The sequence below is a fragment of the Erinaceus europaeus genome, chromosome 11 (assembly GCF_950295315.1).
Source record: "Erinaceus europaeus chromosome 11, mEriEur2.1, whole genome shotgun sequence".
Classification (NCBI taxonomy): Eukaryota; Metazoa; Chordata; class Mammalia; order Eulipotyphla; family Erinaceidae; genus Erinaceus; species Erinaceus europaeus.
Window position 1 is genome coordinate 6552405 of NC_080172.1, and position 19110 is coordinate 6571514.

The 19110-nt window shown below is 44.0% G+C and overlaps 1 protein-coding gene across 3 annotated transcripts in view; it reads left to right on the forward strand.

Moving 5' to 3' along the window:
- RASGRF2 (Ras protein specific guanine nucleotide releasing factor 2) overlaps positions 1-19110 on the forward strand; it is a 250817-nt gene that overhangs the window by 134452 nt on the left and 97255 nt on the right. For all 3 annotated transcript variants that reach the window (XR_009552454.1, XM_060201103.1, XM_060201104.1), the window contains exons 13-15: positions 3496-3578; positions 8542-8790; positions 10449-10711. Coding sequence is in view for 2 of the 3 variants with exons in the window: in XM_060201103.1 (XP_060057086.1) it covers positions 3496-3578; positions 8542-8790; positions 10449-10711 (595 nt within the window). In the remaining variant the exon portion in view is untranslated. The remainder of the gene's footprint in view (positions 1-3495; positions 3579-8541; positions 8791-10448; positions 10712-19110) is intronic.

Sequence of the window (19110 nt, forward strand, 5' to 3'; positions counted from 1 at the left end):
AACAAGTACACTGTCCACGTGATGTGTTTACTTTCCCCCAAGACTTTTTAAAATACGGCATTACAGGCCAGGCAGTGGCGCACCTGGTTAAGCACTCACATAATAGTGTGCAAGGACCCAAGTTCAAGCCCCTGGTCCCCCATCTGCAAGGGGGAAGCTTCACAAGTGGTGAAGCAGGGCTATAGGTGTCTCTCTGTCTCTTTCCCTCTCTATCTCCTCCTCCCTCTCAATTTCTCTCTGTCCTAACAATGACGACAACAATAATAACTACCACAATAAAATAAAAACAACATGGGCAACAAAAGGAAGAATAAATAAATAAAAGAAAAGAAAAAGAAAAATCAAATACAGGATGATTTTGCTCAGATGTGATATAAAGAATCGAGACAAAAGAATGTATGAACCAAATAAAAATTAATTCTCTCCATGGGCTCTCTTGGAATCTGACCTCTTGCTTTTTCCCTTGGGTTTACTTAGTAACTCATCAATTCCTATAATTTCTTTATTCTTAGAAGGAAATACCTTTCTTATTTATTTATTTATTTATTTATTTTGGATAGAGACAGAGAAATTGAGAGGGGGGAGATATGAAGAAAGAGAGACCCCTGCTCTGCTTCATTGGTCTCGAAGCTTGTCTCCTGCAGCTTGGGAATGGAGGCTTGAACCCACATTATTACACAGTAATGTTGTGCTCAACCAGATGAACCACTGCCCAAGCCTATACCTTTTATCTTAAAGTTATAGAACTCTAGGGATGATTTGAGACTGAACATTAGTCCCAAATTCAGAGGTATTATTAGCAAAGCGAGCAAAGGGGCAATCTGGTTTGAGTATCTAAAAGAAATCGAGGGCGCTGATTAGGGCCTGCTCACTGAAGATCGCACTCACCATGAGATGAGTTGAGGTAAGAGTATTCGGCAGACCCCTGTCACAGGTTGAGGAGAGATTTTACCCGTGTGTCAACACCTGTACTGTAATCCGTTAACTTCTTCCACAAAGAAAGAACAAAACATACAGACCAGAGAAAAAGAACTTTGGTTTAGTGTAGTAGGTTTTTTATACATATGGTTATGTGCAGCTAAATTCCTACAGTCCTATAGTACCAAAAGCTATCTATAAGCCAGTAAAAAATGTTGACGTAGGGGGCCGGGCTGTAGCCACCGGTTAAGCGCTCATAGTGTAAAGCTCAAGGATCCTGGTTCAAGCCCCCAGATTCCTACCTGCAGGGGGGTCACTTCAGAATCAGTAAAGCAAGTCTGCAGTTGTCTATCCTTATCTTCCTCTCCCCTCTCAATTTCTCTCTGTCCTATCCTGTTAAAAAAAGTATATATATATGGGCGTTGACTGGTCGATCCATACTCCCAGTCTGCCTCTCTCTTGTGGGAATTGTGTGGAGTTGTACCCCTCCTATCCTATGGTTTTGTTAATGTCTCCTTTCTTAAATAAATAAATAAACAAATATGAACAAAAAGGCCACCAGGAGCAGTGGATTCTTAGTGCCGCACCCAGCCCCAAGCAGTAAGCCTGGAGAGGAAAAAATTGTTGATTTAGTTATCAAATCAAGTAAAATGAAGTAAGAATAACACTCTAGTAATTGACTCAAGAAACAAACAAGATTTTCTATGAATTGTTTAAACTCCCATGTGAAAAGATGAATGTTGTTCTGATCTGTGAATTTGAAATTCAGGTTTATGGTATTCATACAGTATGAATATTCTAAAGCTGATGTAAAAACAGTATTTGTACTGCTGAAATCCCAAGGACACTTGTAAATACAAAGTCACTTCGTCAGCAGTACTTCTTCAATTATGGGTTTATGACAATGTGCTCAAAATATTATTTTTTTAAATAAATTATCCACTATATTTGAGAGTCATAAGACACAGAAAGAAGTATAATTAGCTGCTGGAACTTCTGCTAATAGGATTACAATAGGAAAATAAAATGAAAAAGACAAAAGGAAGCAAGCATAAGGAAAGAATAGATTTACTTTTCTGATCTGTGAAAGACACACATGGAAAGTCTAAATATGGAAGCTGTAGTCTAAAATTGGCCCAAACTGCTGTCTGTGTAACTTTGCTATTTGTTTAGAATGGCAAAACTAATTTGAAGCAACATTGTTGATTCTCCACAACCCTCCATAACTAAGGAGCATTTCTGCCTTTCAGCTCCTTGTGTTAGTTACTCAAGGGGCATCTTCATGGTGCTTGAGAAACAGTAAAAAGTCTAAGAACCAGCTAGAAGGTCACCCAGGGGAAGGATCTTCTTCCTTTTACTGTGTACAACTTCCTTCACCACAGAACCCTTTTCCCATGATTCTCCCTCCCCCAAACTCAGTTTTATAAAAGTAGAGATACTGTTAATTCTGGAAAGTTCTATTTCCCCCCCTTTTTTGGTTTGTTTCTATTTTATGTGGTGTTGGGATGAAACCCAAGGTCTCAAGAATGGAAGGCCCATACTCTACTGCGCAGCACCACCCCCCCAAAAGCCCTGGTAGTGTAGTTTTCAATCAGTGTTACCCTCAGTTTATAAGATATAGTTTAGAAAGAATGTAATTAGTATGTTGTTGAAGATGTCCTAACTGTGGGGTTTCTACTTGATCACATGCCCCCCTTTAAGTAGGCTCTTCCATAGTCCAGCCGATTTTGAGATTTTTATTAGACACTGGAGTTTAGGGTAGACTGTTTATTCATGACCAGTGTTAGGTCACCAGCTTTCAGCTTTTCTCACACCATTTAGTTGCAGTTATAATGGATCACTCCTTGGCACCCAGGTAACGTGAATTACTTTCTCACATTAAACAAGTTTACACATTTTTTTTTTAATTTTCTGTTTTGTTCAAAGAGATTATGTATACTTCAAAATAGATGCTTTCCTAATCCGAAAGTGGTTGTAAATGGAAACTTTAAATTGACAAATCATAGTTACAAATAAAAAAGTGAAGAAAATTAGTGATTTTTTTGAGTTCTTAGAAAAGAGAAAATGATAGTCTGGGGTTTTATGCACACTCAGAACAAGAGAAAGTACACACTACAGCCCAACCAACTCCCGTAACATAGTATTGGTTCAAACTGCTAGAAAAAAAATGAGCAAAGCCTGGAGATTTACTGGCCAAAGCAACAACAAACAAACAAATGTGGGAAAACAAACACAGAACTGACTAGTGTGCTTCTAGATGAATTCCTTCCAAGGAGTCCATTTCTACTCTGCCGAAAGTGAATGCCACAAGGGCCATGACCACCACTCTCTAGTTCCCTAGTCACATGTGACATTATCCTGAGTCCTCGGACACTTGAGCAATCTCATGGAAAGACAAGGATTATAGCTAGCCTCAGACATTTTTTTTTTCCAAGCATTTGGTTGGTGCACCATCTTGGTATTTGGTTATTGAATCTACTTATCAATGTGTAGTTTTTGTAGCTGTAAAGCGTTGAGAATATATGATGTGTTCATCACTGCATGTGATGTGTCACTGTCTGTTGTTTGATTTCACAGTGTGTGGACAATATCCGGTGCAATGGCTTAATGACCATAGTGTTTGAAGAGAATTCCAAAGTTTCTGTGCCACATATGATCAAGTAAGTGCAATAACTCTTTCTCTTACATTGTAATTAAAATCAAACACGTTGTGAGTGTAAAACCGATTGAACTATTTTTCCTGTAGAATTCTGCTTCGTGCTATGAATGTTTCTTTACAATAATGTAATAATTCAAAGAATGATAAAATATTTGAAGGAATAAAAAATAGATTTCTCAGATTCAAAGTTAATTAACTCATGACATAGAAAATATATTATTACAGAGGGCCAGGCTGCGGTATACCCAGTTAAGTGCACATAGTATGAAGCACAAGGATCTGTTAAGTGCCAGGATCTGGGTTCAGGCCCCTGCTCCCAACCTGCAGGGGGTCTTCTTCACGAGCTGTTGTTTTTTGCCAGGCTGGCTTCGTGGGCTGGAGACAGAGACGACCAGAGACTCATGGCTGAGCTGAAAACGCAGTTCAATCTTTATTCACGAGCGGGGATGTGGTTCAACAAACTAATCTAATCTAATCTAATCACATCCCAATTCTGTCCTGCATCTCTCTCCTCTGGCGGAAGAGTCAGGAACCAGCGATGATTAAACCAAATGTCCCAGAGGCGGGGGGGGGGGGGGGGGGGGGAGACCAAACCAATATCTCAGAGGCAGGGAGGTGCCCAGCCAACAGTGGACGTGCAAACAGAACACATAGCAAGCAACACAAGCGAACCCAATGTGATGATAAAAACAGAAGGCTTCACAAGCAGAATCCAGAAGCATACCAACAACAGGCTGTGTAGCACGTCTGCAGGTGTCTTTCTCTCTCCTCTTTGTCTTCCCCTCGTCTCTCAATTTCTCTCTGTCCTATCCAATAAAAGTGGAAAGAAAGACCGCCAGGAGCAGTGGATTCTTAATGCAGGCACTTAACCCCAGCAATAACCCTGGAGACAAAAGGGAAAAAGAAATTTTGTTACATATACTTTCACTGGAAATTAAAGCATATCTTGACTTTTCAAGTCCAGTGTAAAGCTGTGGTATCCAGATGTGCCTATGCCAGAAAGTGAACCAAAGGCTGGTAGACTCCTTTGGCATTGTCCCAGTGGGTCTAAATACTATTACTGTTACTTGTATGTAGAGATAGGCTTAGAATTTGAGGCTCCTCAGCAAGAATCAACTGACTGTTCTGTGATGCCATCTGCCCCCTGCCTTTATATGGATTTGTACCCGAGGCTGTTGTTACTGAGAGCTGTCATCCTGCAAGTTTTGTTAGCAAAACAAATCCTTCAAATCATCACTAGGGAAACCATAGTTTAGAATGATAACTTATGCCAATGACTAACATGCTAGAGCTTTCTGTATCAATGCTTTTGTCCTTCAGTAATTTGTAGTTTCCAAAGTCAAAAGTTGTTTTAGGGGTATGTTTCCTATTCTCATATTCTTGGTTATCTCCACTCTAAAAGTAAAATGTGCTTTTTTAAAAAAGCTATCCTTTAAGAAAACATATTTGAAACTAAGAGAACCCTTGTCTTCCATGCTGTTTTATGAGAAATTTCATAGGTCTGAATTGTGTATGCTGAAGTAATAAATAGTATTAACTTTCCATTTTCTGATAGATATAAATTAGAATATTTCAATGGTATAAACTTTAAAATTTATCTAGTAATTGTATTAGATGAATTCATTGTAATAGTGCTATAATACATAAATAAATTATGATATTTTAATTACTAGTCAAATCCCAAAATAATTGGGTAGGAACATTTTAAAACTCAAGGACACAGATTCTTTTAGCTTTCTGTTTTTAGCTGTCATTTAGGGTAGCTTTATTTTATTTATTTTCTTTTTTGGATAGGACAGAGAGAAATCGAGAGAGGAGGGGAAAGAAAGAGAGGGCGAGAGAAAGATAGAGACCTGCAGACTTGCTTTACCACCTGCAAAGCAACCCCCCCCTGCAGGTGGGGAGCCATGGGATCTAATTGGGGTCCTTACATTGTCCCTGCGCTTTGCACCACGTGTGCTTAACCCACTGCGCTATCCCCATCCCCCAGTAGCTTTATTTTTAACCATCTTATTTAATACTGAGATTGAAACCAAGTATGGGATATTAAGTCAAGAGGTCCAAATTATTACTCATTTTAAAAATTTGCAGCAATGGTAGAGTATCTATAACACCAAAGAATTCTTATTTTAGTGAGAGTGGCCTTTGTGGTAGCCAGCCTAACTGAGAGCGCATGCTGCCCTGTGTGAGGTGAGGACCTGGATTGAAGTCCCCCAGTCTCCATTTGCAAGGGGACCTATGCGATGACCTGATATTTTCTTTCCTTGTGATATATCCTAAGGAATCAAACACTCATTCAAAAAACAAAACAAAAAAAAACAACCTGTGTATAACTGTGTTTATAGCAGCACAATTTGTTAATAGCCAAAACTTGGAAGCAACCCAAGTGTCCAACAACAGATGAGTGGCTGAGTAAGTGGTGGTCTATATACATAATGGAATACTACTCAGCTACTAAGAATGATGAAGTCACCTTCTCCACCTCATCTTGGATGGACCTTGAAGGATTGATGTTAAATGAGATAAGCCAGAAAGAGAAGGTTGAATATAGAATGATCTCACTCATGAACAGAATTTGAGACAGAAAAAACAGAAAGAGGAAACACAAAATAGAACTGGGACTGGGTCTGGTGTAGTGCACCCAAGTAAAGGCCTTTGGAGGTATGTGTAGGTATGTGTAGGGGAGGCTTGATGGTGGAGGAAGACCTCGGCTAGTCATGAGAATGTTTTGCATAAAAGAGACATTTTGCACATGTACCAACAACTGTATTTACTGTAAACCGTTAATCCCGGGAGTCGGGCGGTAGCTCAGCGGGCTAAGCACACATGGCGCAAAGTGCAAGGACCGGTGTAAGGATCCCGGTTCGAGCCCCCAGCTCCCCACCTGCAGGGGAGTCGCTTCACAGGCGGTGAAGCAGGTCTGCAGGTGTCTGTCTTTCTCTCCCCCTCTCTGTCTTCCCTTCCTCTCTCTATTTCTCTCTGTCCTATCCAACAACAATGACAGCAATAACAACAATAGTAACAACAAGGGCAACAAAAGGGAAGAAATAAATAATTAAATATTTAAAAAAACATTAATTCCCCCCCCAAAAAAAATTCTATGCTTGATATTCTAAAAGAAAAATAGAGTAAAAGGGGCCAGTGGGAAGATGTAATACTTTTAAGAGGAAAAGCTTGGAGGCAGAGGCTGAAACCAAGTTATGTTCAAAGAACGGCAAGACCTTTGTTAGGACTTTGTTTGCCTTCACACTGTCTTCAGAGAGACCTTGTTCTTCATCTTAGCATCCGGGAGCAGGCAATCAATAATGTTCTGGATTTTACCACTTGATTAAAGAATGGACCGTGGTACCAGGGATGTTAAGGCACACAGGTGCTTGCTAAGAACCAGTTGGTGTGTTGTGAGTGCCCTTAATTAGCCCTTTCAGAACTTCCAGGGGTGTAAAATTATATATTTATTTTCTTTTGGATAACAAGAATGAGTAACTTTCTTACCTTGCTCTTTGAAACCTTCCACCCTAAAATATGCTCATTACAGGCAGAGAAGTACTTTTGTGCTAGTCTGAAAGGGCATTTTAAATGAGCAGCTTTCCCTGCTGAGAAACTGGGTAAGAGTGGCCCGTAAGTTTTAGTCATATTATTATATCTCAAAAAGCAAAAATACACCAGAGCATCTCTTGAGATTCCTGAAATCTGTGTACTCTTTCTTCCACTCACTTTGTGAAATTTACTTTCTCAATTTTTTCCTTTGTAAAACGACCTCAGACACTTTTGAAGTGTATATTATTTGTTTTTATTTAATGAGAGGAAGAGAGAGATACAAAGAGAAAAATACAGAGACCAGGGACTCGGGCAGTAGCGCAGCGGATTAAGTGCACGTGGCACAAAGAACAAGGACCGGCGTAAGGATCCCGGTTCAAGCCCCCAGCTCCCCACTCGTAGGGGAGTCGCTTCACAGGCAGTAAAGGAGGTCTGCAGGTGTCTATCTTTCTCTCTCCCTCTCTTTTCCCTCCTCTCTCGATTTCTCTCTGTTCTATCCAACAACAATGACAACAACAATAATAATAACCACAAAAACAATAAAACAACAAGGGCAATAAAAGGGGGAAAATGGCAATAAAAGGGGGAAAAAAAAGCAGTGGATTTGTGGTGCAGGTACTGAGCCCCAGCAATAACCCTGGAGGCAAAAAAAAAAAAAAAGAAAAAAGAAAAAGAAAAAAGAAAGAAAGAAAAGAAAAATACAAAGACCAGAGCACTGCTCACCTCTGGCTTATGGTGCTGCAGAGGACTGAACCTAAGAATTTGGTGCCTCAGGCATGCAAATCTTTTTGCATGACCATTATGCTACCCCCCCCCCCCAAAAAAAAACCTCTTATGAATTAGTCAGTTCTTCTAAAAGATGGCTGAATGGGTTAATAACTTTTTTCTCTTATCATTCACCCTTAAAAGATTTCTATTTGTCAAGAAAGTTCAGGTGAATCTTATTAAAAGAAAGCAGTTCAGTGGTCCAAGAGGTGGTGCAGTGGATAAAACATCAGACTCTCAAGCTTGAGGTCCTGAATTCGATCCCCGGCAGCACATGTACCAGTGATGTCTGGCTCTTTCACTCTCCTCCTGTGTTTCTCATTAATAAATAAAATATTATAAAAAAAAGAAAGCAATTCAGACTATATACACAAAATGTAAAACCAATCAGAGGGATACAGTAGTAAATGTTACGATTATGCATTCTAGTTATAGTATAATAGTTTAGGGTCTTCTAGCTACAATTGGACCAGGGTCCTTGATCATAGAAAGGGGTGTGCTCTCCTGGTGAGCTATTCTGACCCCCTGTTGTCACAGCAACGTACTTCATCATATACAATGGGAAGCCCCCATGACTGTGCATTTGCACAAAACAAAATGCTCGGTGACTGAAAAGGAGACCACATCTTGCTTTTCTCTTCCTGTTTCTGCTGTGTGTGTAGGTCCGACGCTCGTCTTCATAAAGATGACACCGATATTTGCTTTAGTAAAACACTCAATTCCTGCAAAGTGCCACAAATCCGTTATGCCAGCGTGGAGCGCCTTTTGGAGAGGCTGACAGACTTGAGATTTCTTAGTATTGATTTCCTCAACACCTTTCTGCACACCTATCGTATTTTCACCACAGCAGCTGTTGTCCTGGCCAAGCTTTCTGACATATACAAGAAGCCCTTCACCTCCATTCCTGTCAGGTAGGCTGGGAATTTGCCTGTGAGGAAAGTGTGACCCTCTTCCTGGTTCCTATTCAAAGGAAGAGGTCCACTCTGGGGGCTTTCCACTAGGTTATGACTGGCCTTTAAACCTACATGCCCCACCTAAGGTAAGTAAGAAGAGGGAAGGAAGTTGGATGGAGCGTGAAGGAATCTTGTTAATTAAGTTAAACCAAAGAGAGAGGGATGGACATGGGGTGATCTCAGTCATGGACAGAACTTGAGAGACAAGCACAGAAAAAGGAAACACAAAGTAGAATGTGAACTGGGTTTGGTGTATTGCACCAAAGCAAAGGACTCTGGAGAGGGAAGGAAAGAAGGGGTAAGGCGAGAGTGTTAATGATGGAATAGGGCCGAAAAAAGGGAGTGAGAGAGAAAAAAGAAAAAGAAAAGGGAGTGAGAATATTTTGCAGACATCTGTCATGGTGAGATGAGAAATGTTTACTCATGTGTCAACAACTGTATTGTAAACATTAACCCCCAGCTAAAACAAAGTAAAAAATTAGGGGGGCAATGCACAAGGATTTAGGTTCAAGTCCCCAGTCCCCATCTACAGGGAGAAAGCTTGCTTCACAAGTGGTGAAAGAGTGCTGCAGGTGTCTCTCTGTCTCTTTCTTTCTGTCTCCCCCATCCTCTCAATTTCTGGCTGTCTCTCTTCGACAAATAAATAAAGATAATTAAAAAATTTAAAAAGCAAAATTAAACAAAAACTTAAGAATCCCCAACCATTCAAGTTGCCTTTGCTTATTCTGATTATTTTGAAAAGTGTTGGGTTAGGCTTTCCTATTTTATTATTGTTATTTTTTCTTTTCCCTTCTGTTGCCCTTTTTTATTGTTGTAGTTATTATTGTTGTTGTTATTGATGTTGTCCTTGTTGGATAGGACAGAGAGAAATGGAGAGAGGAGGGGAAGACAGAGAGGGAGAGAGAAAGATAAACACCTGCAAACCTGCTTCACTGGCTGTGAAGTGACTCCCCTGCAGGTGGGGAGCCGGGGCCTCGAACCGGGATCATTACACCAGTTCTTGCGTTTTGCACCATGTGTGCTTAACCCACTGTGCTACTGCCCACCCCCCCCCCATTATTGTTATTTTCCAGTTGTGCTTTTCAAACTTACTATCCATAAGAATCACCTGGGTGGGTGCTGATGTCTTATTAAATTGTAGGCTCTGATTTAGTAGGCCAGCAGTTGAACCCTGTATTTCTAAAAGTCTCTAACAAGAGGCTTTTTCTGAGGTACCACTTCTGAGAGTCGTTGGACCAAGCTTACTAACTGGGGAGCATACGTAACCTTGAAGGTGCCTGCCTGCCTGCCTGTGTGAGCAAGTTGCTTACACCTGTTAACATAGAGGTGCAGTAGAAATCAAAAGCAGCAGTGGTCCGGGAGGTGGCGCAGTGATAAAACTCTGGGCTCTCAAGCATGAGGTCCCGAGTTCGATCCCCAGAAGCACATTTGCCAGAGTGATGTCTGGTTCTTTCTCCTCCTGTCTTTCTCATTAATAAATAAATCTTAAGTAAAATCAGAAGGAGTAGTGCAATAATATTGTGGCCCTTTGAGACAGGAAGCTTGTTCTTTAATGACATCAGGGAATCATTTCCACTTGGCTGTTATCTGTTAATAGCTTTTGCTCTTAATTTTAGGTCACTGGAGCTGTTTTTTGCCACCAGTCAGAACAACAGAGGGGAACATTTGGTGGATAGCAAGTCTCCACGTTTGTGTCGCAAATTCTCATCCCCACCGCCCCTGGCCGTGTCCAGAACATCCTCCCCAGTGAGGGCCAGGAAGCTGTCTTTGACTTCTCCCTTGAACTCAAGGATAGGAGCGCTGGACCTGACCACTTCCTCCACATCCAGTAGCCCTACCGCCACCCAGAGTCCTGTGGCATCCCCCCCACCACACGCAGGTAAAGTACTGTCGCATATTAGCATATTGCATATTAGCTTCTCTCTGGCTTTCCTTTTTTTTTTTTTTTTCCTGCCTCCACATTAATTAATCACTGGGGGCTCAGTGCCTGCACTACAAATCTACTGCTCCTGGAGGCCATTTTTATCCATTTTATTGCTTAGGACAGAAAGAAATTGAGAGAGAAGAGGAGGGGAGACAGAGGGAGAGAAAGAGAGGTAACTGCAGATTTGCTTCGCCACTTGCCAAGGGAGCCCCCTGCAGGTGGGGAGCTGGGGGCTTGAACCAGGATCCTTGTGCAGTCCTTGCGATTTGTGCTATGTGCGCTTAACGGGGTGTGTCACCGCCCGGGCCCTTAGGCCTTTTAGTCTCCCGAGCAGATCCCGGGATCTGTAGAGAGCATATAGATACCCACCTTCCTCCCATGCCCAGCGTGAATCTGTGTAACAAGCGAGAACAAAGTATTCTGAGGGGTATTGTCTAAGCTACCACGTGCTGAATTTGCTTCTTTTACACACCTTTTCAGTATTCCTTCTGGAGTTCTGGAAAGTTCTTTATTCTAACTTGTCTCCTTCTGGGTTAAAAGCACATTAAAACAACGACACACTGAAATAGGACATTGTTGCTCTCCCTAGCTTCTGTGAAATGGAGAGCAAGGTTGCCTGTCCTGAGGCCCTCTGAGCAAAAGACTAGTTGCAGTTAGCTGTTTATGGATGTACAAGGAGCCAAGTGGTGGTGCACCAGGTTGAGTATGTCCATTACCCTGTGCAAAGATCTAGTTGAAAGTCCTTAAACCCCACCTGCAGTGTGTGTGTGTGTTGGGGGGGCACTGCCAGTGAAAACTCCCCACCTGCAGTGTGTGTGTGTGTTGGGGGGGCACTGCCAGTGAAAACACCCCACCTGCAGTGTGTGTGTGGCGGGGGCACTGCCAATGAAAACACCCCACCTGCAGTGTGTGTGTGTGTTGGGGGGGCACTGCCAGTGAAAACACCCCACCTGCAGTGTGTGTGTGTGTTGGGGGGGCACTGCCAGTGAAAACACCCCACCTGCAGTGTGTGTGTGTGGGGGTACTGCCAGTGAAAACTCCCCACCTGCAGTGTGTGTGTGTGTGTGTGTGTGTGTGTGTGGGCACTGCCAGTGAAAACACCCCACCTGCAGTGTGTGTGTGTTGGGGGAGCACTGCCAGTGAAAATACCCCACCTGCAGTGTGTGTGTGTGTGTGGGGGGGCACTGCCAGTGAAAATACCCCACCTGCAGTGTGTGTGTGTGTGTGTGTGTGTGTGTGTGTGTGTGTGTGTGAAACTGCCAGTGAAAACACCCCACCTGCAATGTGTGTGTGTGTGTGTGTTGGGGGGCCACTGCCAGTGAAAACTCCCCACCTGCAGTGTGTGTGTGTGAAACTGCCAGTGAAAACACCCCACCTGCAGTGTGTGTGTGTGTTGGGGGCCACTGCCAGTGAAAACACCCCATCTGCAGTGTGTGTGTGTGTTGGGGGGGGCACTGCCAGTGAAAACACCCCACCTGCAGTGTGTGTGTGGGGGGGGCACTGCCAGTGAAAACTCCCCACCTGCAGTGTGTGTGTGTGGGGGGGCACTGCCAGTGAAAACACCCCGCCTGCAGTGTGTGTGTGTGGCGGGGGCACTGCCAGTGAAAACACCCCACCTGCAGTGTGTGTGTGTGTTGGGGGGGCACTGCCAGTGAAAACACCCCACCTGCAGTGTGTGTGTATGTGGGGAGCACTGCCAGTGAAAACTCCCCACCTGCAGTGTGTGTGTGTGGGGGGGGCACTGCCAGTGAAAACACCCCACCTACAGTGTGTGTGTGTGGGGGCACTGCCAGTGAAAACACCCCACCTGCATTGTGTGTGTGTGGGGGGGGCACTGCCAGTGAAAACTCCCCACCTGCAGTGTGTGTGTGTGGGGGCACTGCCAGTGAAAACTCCCCACCTGCAGTGTGTGTGTGTGGGGGCACTGCCAGTGAAAACACCCCACCTGCAGTGTGGGGGGGGGGCACTGCCAGTGAAAACTCCCCACCTGCAGTGTGTGTGTGTGGGGGCACTGCCAGTGAAAACTCCCCACCTGCAGTGTGTGTGTGTGAGGGCACTGCCAGTGAAAACACCCCACCTGCAGTGTGTGTGTGTTGGGGGAGCACTGCCAGTGAAAATACCCCACCTGCAGTGTGTGTGTGTTTGTGTGTGTGAAACTGCCAGTGAAAACACCCCACCTGCAATGTGTGTGTGTGTGTGTGTGTGTGAAACTGCCAGTGAAAACACCCCACCTGCAGTGTGTGTGTGTGTGTGTGTTGGGGGGGCACTGCCAGTGAAAACACCCCACCTGCAGTGTGTGTGTGTTTGTGTGTGTGAAACTGCCAGTGAAAACACCCCACCTGCAATGTGTGTGTGTGTGTGTGTGTGTGAAACTGCCAGTGAAAACACCCCACCTGCAGTGTGTGTGTGTGTGTGTGTTGGGGGGGCACTGCCAGTGAAAACACCCCACCTGCAGTGTGTGTGTGTGTTGGGGGGGCACTGCCAGTGAAAACACCCCACCTGCAGTGTGTGTGTGTGTGGGGAGGGCACTGCCAGTGAAAACACCCCACCTGCAGTGTGTGTGTTGGGGGGGCACTGCCAGTGAAAACTCCCCACCTGCAGTGTGTGTGTGGGGGGCACTGCCAGTGAAAACACCCCACCTGCAGTGTGTGTGTGTGTGGGGCACTGCCAGTGAAAACACCCCACCTGCAGTGTGTGTGTGTGGGGGGGCACTGCCAGTGAAAACACCCCACCTGCAGTGTGTGTGTATGTGGGGAGCACTGCCAGTGAAAACTCCCCACCTGCAGTGTGTGTGTGTGTGGGGGGCACTGCCAGTGAAAACACCCCACCTACAGTGTGTGTGTGTGTGGGGCACTGCCAGTGAAAACACCCCACCTGCATTGTGTGTGTGTGTGTGGGGAGGGCACTGCCAGTGAAAACACCCCACCTACAGTGTGTGTGTGTGTGGGGCACTGCCAGTGAAAACACCCCACCTGCAGTGTGTGTGTGGGGGCACTGCCAGTGAAAACTCCCCACCTGCAGTGTGTGTGTGTGGGGGGGGCACTGCCAATGAAAACAGCCCACCTGCAGTGTGTGTGTGTGTGGGGCACTGCCAGTGAAAACACCCCACCTGCAGTGTGTGTGTGGGGGGGGCACTGCCAGTGAAAACTCCCCACCTGCAGTGTGTGTGTGTGTGGGGGCACTGCCAGTGAAAACTCTCCACCTGCAGTGTGTGTGTGTGGGGGGGGGCACTGCCAGTGAAAACAGGGCTGCAAGTTTTTTCCTCCTGTCTCCAGGGATGTCACTTGGACCCCATGCCCGCACTGTGAACTCACTGCTCCTGGTGGCCATTCCCCCGCCCATTTTATTGGCTAGGACAGAGAGAAATCAAGAGAGGAGGGGGAGACAGTGAGGGAGAGAGAAAGACAGACACCTGCAGACCTGCTTCACCGATTGTGAAGTGTCCTCCCTGCAGGTAGAGAGCAGAGGGCTTGAACCTTGATCCTTGCTCAGGTCCTTCCACTTTGTATTAAGTACACTTAACATAGAGGTCACCCCCCACACACACACACACACACCCGACTCCTGCAGGTGCCTCTCTATCCCTCTCTGTCTCTCTATCCCTCTCTGCCTCTCCCTCCTCTCTAATCTCTGTCTTATCAAGTAAAAAAAAAAAGTTAAAAATCTCCAGGAGCCATGGATCCACAGACCCTGATGACAATAAAGGTTTTTTTTTTTTTTTTTAAATTCTCAAAAAATAAGGTATCTCTATGATGGAATTGAAAAGTTCTTCTCTTTTAGAACTTCTTTCAGGGCAGGCTTGGTGATAGTTGACTTCTTTGACTGGTGCTTGTCTGAGAAGGTTTTTATCCCTCCATCTAGTCTGAATGAAAGGCTAGCTTATCGAGAGTAAAGAGCTACTGTCAGGAGGAATGACTGCCCAGTGGTGGGAGACTTTTCTGAGAGCCGGAGACACTGTTACTTCTGTAGGGAGACCTTTGGACCGGTCCTGATGCTTCACTGAGCAGAGCCTACCACTTTTTACAACCAAGTAAACTGAAAAAGTCCTCTCAGGAAGCTTTCTTTAAGTCCTCCTCCGGGTCCCTTTCCCCTTCACTTCCCTTCCCCCCTTCTGGTTTCCTTCCTTCTCTCCCCCTCTCTGTCCTCCTTATTTATCTGCCCCACCTTAACCATTGCAACTGTATTACTCTGTAGCTTTGAGTATCTTGTCATTGGGAAACTTCTCTTCAGAACCTTTTCATCTTAAAAAAATTGAAACTATACTAGTTTAACCTCTACTTATTTCCTCAGTAGGTTCCTGCCAACCCCCATCTTCATTATGTTTCTATGATTCTGAGTACTTAGATATCTTACATAAATGGAACATAAGGTATTTTTTAAATATTTTAACTTGAATACAGAGAAATCAAGATGGGAATGAAAGGTAGAGAGAAACCTGCAGCCCTGCTTTGTCACTCATGAAGCTTTCCCGCTGCAGATGGGGACCTGAGGCTTGACCCTGGGTCCTTGCGCACTGTAACATGTGTACTCACCTAGCTGCACCATCAGCTGGCCCCCTAACATAAAGTATTTGTTTGTGTGGTTGCCTTATTTCACAAAGCGTAATGTCTCAAGCTTCATCATGTTATAATCTCTCCCAGAATTTTTAGTCTTTAATGAAATAATATTTCACATATATGAATATATGTTCATGCGTGTGTGTGTGTGTATGTAATTTTCTTTGCCCATATATTCACTCTTGGTCATCTTAATTCCCTTTTCTGTAACTGTTATTGGGCTGCTTTTAATGTTCTTAAAAGTGCTATAAGGTGACAGTTCAAAGAGGCACATGGTACAGCTGGCTTAAGAAATGAAAATAGTTGAAGAAATTAGACAATGCAGAAAAATCATGAGACTGGGCAAGGGGATGGGGTAGATAGCATAATGCTTATACAAAGAGACTGTCATGCCTGAGGCTCCAAAGTGGCAGTTTCAGTCCCCCACAGCCCCATAAACCAAAGCTGAGCACTGCTATGGTAAACAAAACAAAACAAAACAAAAACAAAAACAAACAAAAAGTCATGAGACAAAGTAAACGATCCCGTGGTCTCTGTAGTTCTGGAGCTGCCCTGATTTTGATCCTGAATCTAATCAAGTTCTGTGATTCACACGGAGGCCTAAGAATAAACCAGCGTTCCAGAACGCATGTCTTCTGCTTCTGAAATCTGTGAGAACAAGTTATCCTGTGGATCTTCATAAGGAAAATTCCCTGAATAGGAAGTTTAGAATCAAGACTGAAGTCAAGGAAATTATTTGACATCTTTCTAAATAGCTTCAGCAAAGGAATAGTAGAATTCTTTGGGTTTCCCCCCCCCTTTTTTTTTTTTGCATTGGTTTTTGGTCTATGTTAGTCAGATGTAGTCTTAGAAAGTCATGGATGTATGGATGTAATACTATTCGCTTCAGCATCAGTCTCACACTTTGAGCGTGTGTGCATGATGCCTGCAGATGCTGAGAGGACTGCTGTGTGTGCTGTACTGCCTGGTCTTGGAAATTCCACTTGGCAAAGAGAAGGGAGTTGCTCATCTGTCTTTAATTTGAAAGATGTTTTCATGCACTTTGCATAATGTTAACACATAAATCAGTTGGCAAACTTAAATAAGAATCCTGTGCCAAGACTTTATATATTTTCTGCCTTTCAATTCCAGAGACAACTAACTCCATACCACCTCACTGTATACTACCAGCTTCACCCAGGATCCCTGCACTGAGACCAGGGTTCTCTCTTGCTGATGTCTAGCTGGACACATTCAAAGTTTGCTCATTGAAAACTGCTAGTGACCTTTGTCAAATTCTTATTTCATTGTAGTTATAACTCCAGCTTTGTAATATTTACTGACAAGACAACATCAAATGACACAAAAGGAAAGAAAATTAAAGTAGGAAAAATCTCTCAAAGTGAACAAGACTATGAGCGTTATTTTCAAATTTTAGTTTAATTTTTGTGACTGACTTAATATTGAGTTGCAAAATTGTAAGACAGCAGGGGTATAATTCTGCACTGTTCCCACCACCAGAATCCTGTGTCCCCATTCCCTCCATTGGAAGCTTCTGTAGTTCTTGGGAGGTCACAGATCTGGGGTAACTTTATTTCTATAACTATCTGTCTATATTTATATATATTCACCCCCTTCCCCCCCCCCCCCCATTATCCTGTCTGTTTCTTCCTTTCCAAGTCACACCTGCACCTACTACTCTTACTTAATGTCCTTCCTTTTTTCTCTCTGTGTCCTGATGGAGTTGGAGTTTGGAGCCCTCTGGTCATTTTTCCCCAACATTTCTCCTCCTCTGGGAGCATGGACCAAAATTCTTTGTGGGGTACAAAAGGTGGGATTCTGGCTTCTGTAACCGCTTCTCCAGTGGACACAGACATTGGCAAGTCGACCTGTCCCCTCAGCCTGTTACTATCTTTCCCAAGTAGAGCAGGGCTCTGGCGAGGTGAGGTTCCAGGACACATTGGTGAGATTGCAAGACTATGAGCTTTTTAGGGAAACAGAACCCCATTTCTTTGCTCTCAGTCCAGATGTCCAGACCTGCTCCCGGCCCACCCAGCATTCACTGGTTGCTTTCTTTTTTCCTACTGCCTTTCTACTTCAGGTCATGTAGAGCTCAAACATTAGCCCAGCTCACATCAAGATTCCACCCATTGGTGAGCTTTAAAAAAAATCAGTCTCGGGAGTCGGGCGGTGGCGCAGTGGGTTAAGCGCACGTGGCGCAAAGCGCAGGGACTGGCATAAGGATCCCGGTTCGAGCCCCCGGCTCCCCACCTGCAGGGGAGTCGCTTCACAGGCGGTGAAGCGGGTCTGCAGGTGTCTGTCTTTCTCTCCCCTCTCTCTCTGTCTTCCCCTCCTCTCTCCATTTCTCTCTGTCCTATCCAACAACAAAGCAACGTCAACAATGGCAATAATAACCACAACTAGGCTGCAACAACTAGGGCAACAAAAAGGGGGAAAAATGGCCTCCAGGAGCGGTGGATTCATGGTGCAGGCACCGAGCCCAGCAATAACCCTGGAGGAAAAAAAAAAAAAAATCAGTCTCAGCGTAGGCCAGAAAAGAGCCAGAGGGCAAATTCTCTGTATGTAGGCTCCATACCCAGTCAGTGTTCAACCTGGGTCACGGCCTTGCGACTTAGCCTAAGCCTTGCTGTACAACCCACATCACCAGTGTCTGTTTCTGTGTTCTTAGTTTGAAAATTGCCTGCCTGTGGGCTGAAAGTACTCCCAATTTTAGCATTTGTTTGGAGCTCACATCTACCCACTCGTCCTGCAGGCAAAGCTGTTTGCACAAAACCTGATTGAAAGTGAGCACACCAGAAGGAAGTGCTTCTTCTCCCTGTGTGTCTGATTATGTTGTCTAGGGTGTTCTCCTAGGGGATGTTTAGGGCCTGTCCACCGCTCTCACTGGGAAGTTTTTCTGTTTTGGGGGTTGGTGGGCATTTAGTATAGTGGCTGACTCAATGATTTCCTCATTTACCTCAGAGGAATGAATGGTTGAATCAGACCATTTGATTGATATTCTGCTTTCTCTTGTAGAGCAGATGTGTTCCATTACTAAAATTTGAGGGAGTTATTTTCAAAAATAATAAAACTAACAGCTAAGCACTGATTTTTTCTTTTTTTTTTTTTTTTTTTTTTTTTTTTTTGGTTTGCATCCTGCCTCGTTTGCCAGCTTTACTGTAATTATGTCATTCAAGGAAAGATTACAACCATTTCCCTTCCCCGGCCCCTTTGTGTTTCAAGAAGGCACAATTGTGGCTATATTTATGTGTGAGAGAATCACATGCAAGTATTAAAAATGACTTTATGTGAAATACTTAGGGGCTTTGTAAAGTTTGTTGAGTGTAATCTCAAATGGACTTACATAGGGAGTCAAGTTGAGAGTAGTTTTGTCTGTAAGAGTCATGTAAAGTCTGTGTGTCACAACTTTTATTATTGAAAAGCCTAAGGCAAAGGAGATAGAAAACTTATTGGAAAAGTGTAGAGTGTGGGGCCAAGTGGTGGTGCACCTGGCTACGTGCACACATTACAGTGCACAAGGATCCAGATTCAAGTCCCTGGTCCCCATCTGCAGGGGGAAAGCCTCAGGAGTGGTGAAGCAGGGCTGCAGGTATCTCTCTGTCTTTCTCCCTCTCTGTCTTCCTCTCTTCTCTGAACTTCTCTCTGTCTCTATCCAATAACAAATAAATAAATAATTTAAAAAATGTATGGAGTGCTTTTCCTTGAAATAATACACATGGACTATTGTAACTTTAACTGATTAAGACAGTTAGTTGATTCATTGGTTATTAATTGTAGTAGGAATATGACAGCATCTCC